The 2,665-nt window shown below is 50.3% G+C and overlaps 1 protein-coding gene across 1 annotated transcript; it reads right to left on the bottom strand.

Moving 5' to 3' along the window:
- Window positions 1-258: 258 nt before the first annotated feature.
- On the bottom strand, window positions 259-2,660 carry LOC121918206 (DLA class II histocompatibility antigen, DR-1 beta chain-like; the record flags this gene model as incomplete). The annotated part of the gene is made up of 4 exons (XM_042444292.1): window positions 259-1,340; window positions 1,695-1,718; window positions 1,951-2,061; window positions 2,492-2,660. Coding segments are annotated over 4 exons (321 nt in total), but the record flags the coding sequence as incomplete, so codon positions are not given.
- Window positions 2,661-2,665: the final 5 nt, after the last annotated feature.

Genomic DNA, 2,665 nt, shown 5'->3' with positions numbered 1-2,665 from the left:
GAGGTATTCAGCCTGGTCTGCCAGAGAGAGCCCTGGCTCCTCACCAAACTACAAATCCCAGGATTGCATAGGAAAAGAGCCACGGCAGTTAAAGTGGTGGGCACCCAAAGTCACACTTTCTCAGCCTCAAAGGAAGGCAAAGGCAAAGCTAAATCAGTCTGACCAAGGAGAGCCTGCATGGTGCAGCGGTTTGAGTGTGAAGGCACACAACAACAACAACTACTACTATGCGCAACAATACTATTAGGACATCTCAGAAATGCTGAAAATGACTTTATTGATTTCAAAAGAGAGAGAGAGAAACTGATATTCCTATTTGCAGGGCTTGTTGCGAGAGTGACCAAAGTGAAAGGCAGAGAGTATACAAATGCATTGCTATTGGCACAAAAGTACTTGGAAATTTAGCAGCAAGAGGCTCTGGAGTTACTGCTTCCCTGTTTTATGGTAGAACCATAGAGTTGGAAGAGACCCCAAGAAGGGCCCTGATCCAGCCCTGGAGGGGGGTTTAAAGAGGGCCACCTCAGCCTTCTCTTCAAGCTGAAAATGCCCAGGTCCTTCAAGCTCTCCTTATAGATTATGTTCTCCATCCCTCTGATCATCCTTCTCTGAACCCATTATTTGTCTCTATCTGTCTTAAAAGGTGCCCAGAATTGCCCTCAGGACTCTAGATGAGGACTCCTCACCAAAACAAAATGTCGTAGGACTATGCTTCCAATAATGCAAACTAAAATAACATTCGCCTTCTTTGCCGCAACACCACATTGCTGGTTTGGTTGGCCTAATAACGTTATCCCTGTTTTGTCCATTTAGGATGTTCTTGCATTTTGCTATATGGCCAACACGGCCAACCCCTGGATAGGTATAATATTCCCCTTGTAGCTTCATAGCATGCCTGTGCCCTTCATAGGAGAATTATGAGCACCACAGAAAACTACAAATCCCAGGAATCAAAAGGCAGTTAAAGTGGTCTAACTGTGCAGTGCAGAAGAGACCCTTGCATCCCTTGGATGCGTTTTGGCATTTCATGCCAACAAGGAACTGGGAAAAGGGGAAACATAGTCAGCTTTGTAAATTGAAAACTTGCAAATAAATCACCCAGAAGCAAATAAACCCAAAGCGAGGGCAGGGAACTGGTTTGGGTTTGGGTTAGCATTAAGTTGAAGGTTAAGGCTAGGATTAACATTAGGGTTAGGGTCCTCCTCTCCTTTCCTCTCCTCTCCTTTTGTGTCTCCTCCAAACTTTGCATCCTCCAAGGAAGAAAAACACGCAGCTGCCGGTGGGAAGGGAAGCGGATTCCTTGCCTTGTCCATGAAATGCAGACATCTAGCTCATGAGCGCCGCTGAAGAGAGAGAAGGCAATGGAGAGAGAAAGAGGTGAGCCAGAGGAGAAGAGACCCTCCCAGACCCCCAAGGAGCAAGCAGGGCCTCCACAATCCCCACCAGAAGGACCTCCTGCCCACCAAAGAAAGGCTCCAGGGGCCAGCTGCAGCTCCCTCCACTGGCCATTGAAAGAAAGAGCTGCCCAGGGCATCTCAATGCACTTGAGGGTTGCTCAGTCAACTCCAACGGACTCAGAAGGGATCCAGTGGGGAGGCTCACTAAGGAGGCATCCACACTGGCTCTTCTGGTCCTGGTCAGTTTGGGGAAGCGGGGAGACAGTGGATGGAGTGTGGGGCAACAGAGAGAAAAGTTACCTGGAGACTGGGGCAGAACATTCCCTGGAAAAGAGAGAAAGGCGCAGTCAGCATCCTGATTGTTCAACCCAACCATGGTATGTTATAATAAATCAACAAAGCGAATCATCTGAGAACCCCAATGCTGCTTCCCAAAACTGAGCCCCTTTGGAGTTTCTAGTCCAGATGGCATAGTTTGCCCCATGGCATGCATCCTTTCCTAGGGCAGACCGTCTGGATGGCATGCAGTGCCAGATCTAAACCACTTTTGCCCCACCTTTCCTGTTCTTCAGGTAGAGGAGGAGTCCCGGTGCCAGGAAGACCAGGCCCAGGATGATGCCTGCGACCCCCGTCCACATCTTGCTCTGACCAGAATCCGTCTGCGGTTCTGAACAAAAGAAAAGAAGAAGAAGGCGGCCTTTGACCGACTGAATTGGGATAGGCCCCATTTCCTTCGCTCCCCCCCCCCCCCCCGTTGCCTCTCTTAACCCTGTGCCTAAAAGTATAAGGAGATGATGAAGGCGTCTGGTGTGCTTTGATTGAGAGTTCCTGCATGGCAGAATGGGATTAGACAGGATGGCCCTTCTGCTCTTTTCCAACTCTATGATTCTACGGCGCTCTTCTGGGAAGGGGCTGTCTTTTAGGGTTGCGGGCTGGAAAGGCAAGTGGGTGGGTTGCCCCGTTCTGCTGCCCAGCCAACCACCCCGACTGATCCGGTGTGGAAGAGCAGAAGTGGAGGGTTAAAACCTGTTCCAAACATCCTAGATATGCCACTGGTCTGGGGTTATAAGGATGGCACATGAGTCTCGGATTCTCACCCCACTGGACTCTGGCGGGGCTGGCGAAGCTGGCGTGCTCCACCTGGCAAACATAGATGTCTCCTCGCTGGGGCTTGGTCACCAGCATCACCTTGATCTGGAAGGTCCAGTCCCCGTTCCGGGTCAGGTCCATTCTTATCACCTCAGGCCACTCTTCCTGACCTCCATTCCGGA

Source organism: Sceloporus undulatus, unplaced genomic scaffold, assembly GCF_019175285.1.
Source record: "Sceloporus undulatus isolate JIND9_A2432 ecotype Alabama unplaced genomic scaffold, SceUnd_v1.1 scaffold_5927, whole genome shotgun sequence".
Lineage (NCBI taxonomy): Eukaryota > Metazoa > Chordata > Lepidosauria > Squamata > Phrynosomatidae > Sceloporus > Sceloporus undulatus.
This window is presented reverse-complemented; position numbering and strand designations above follow the sequence as displayed.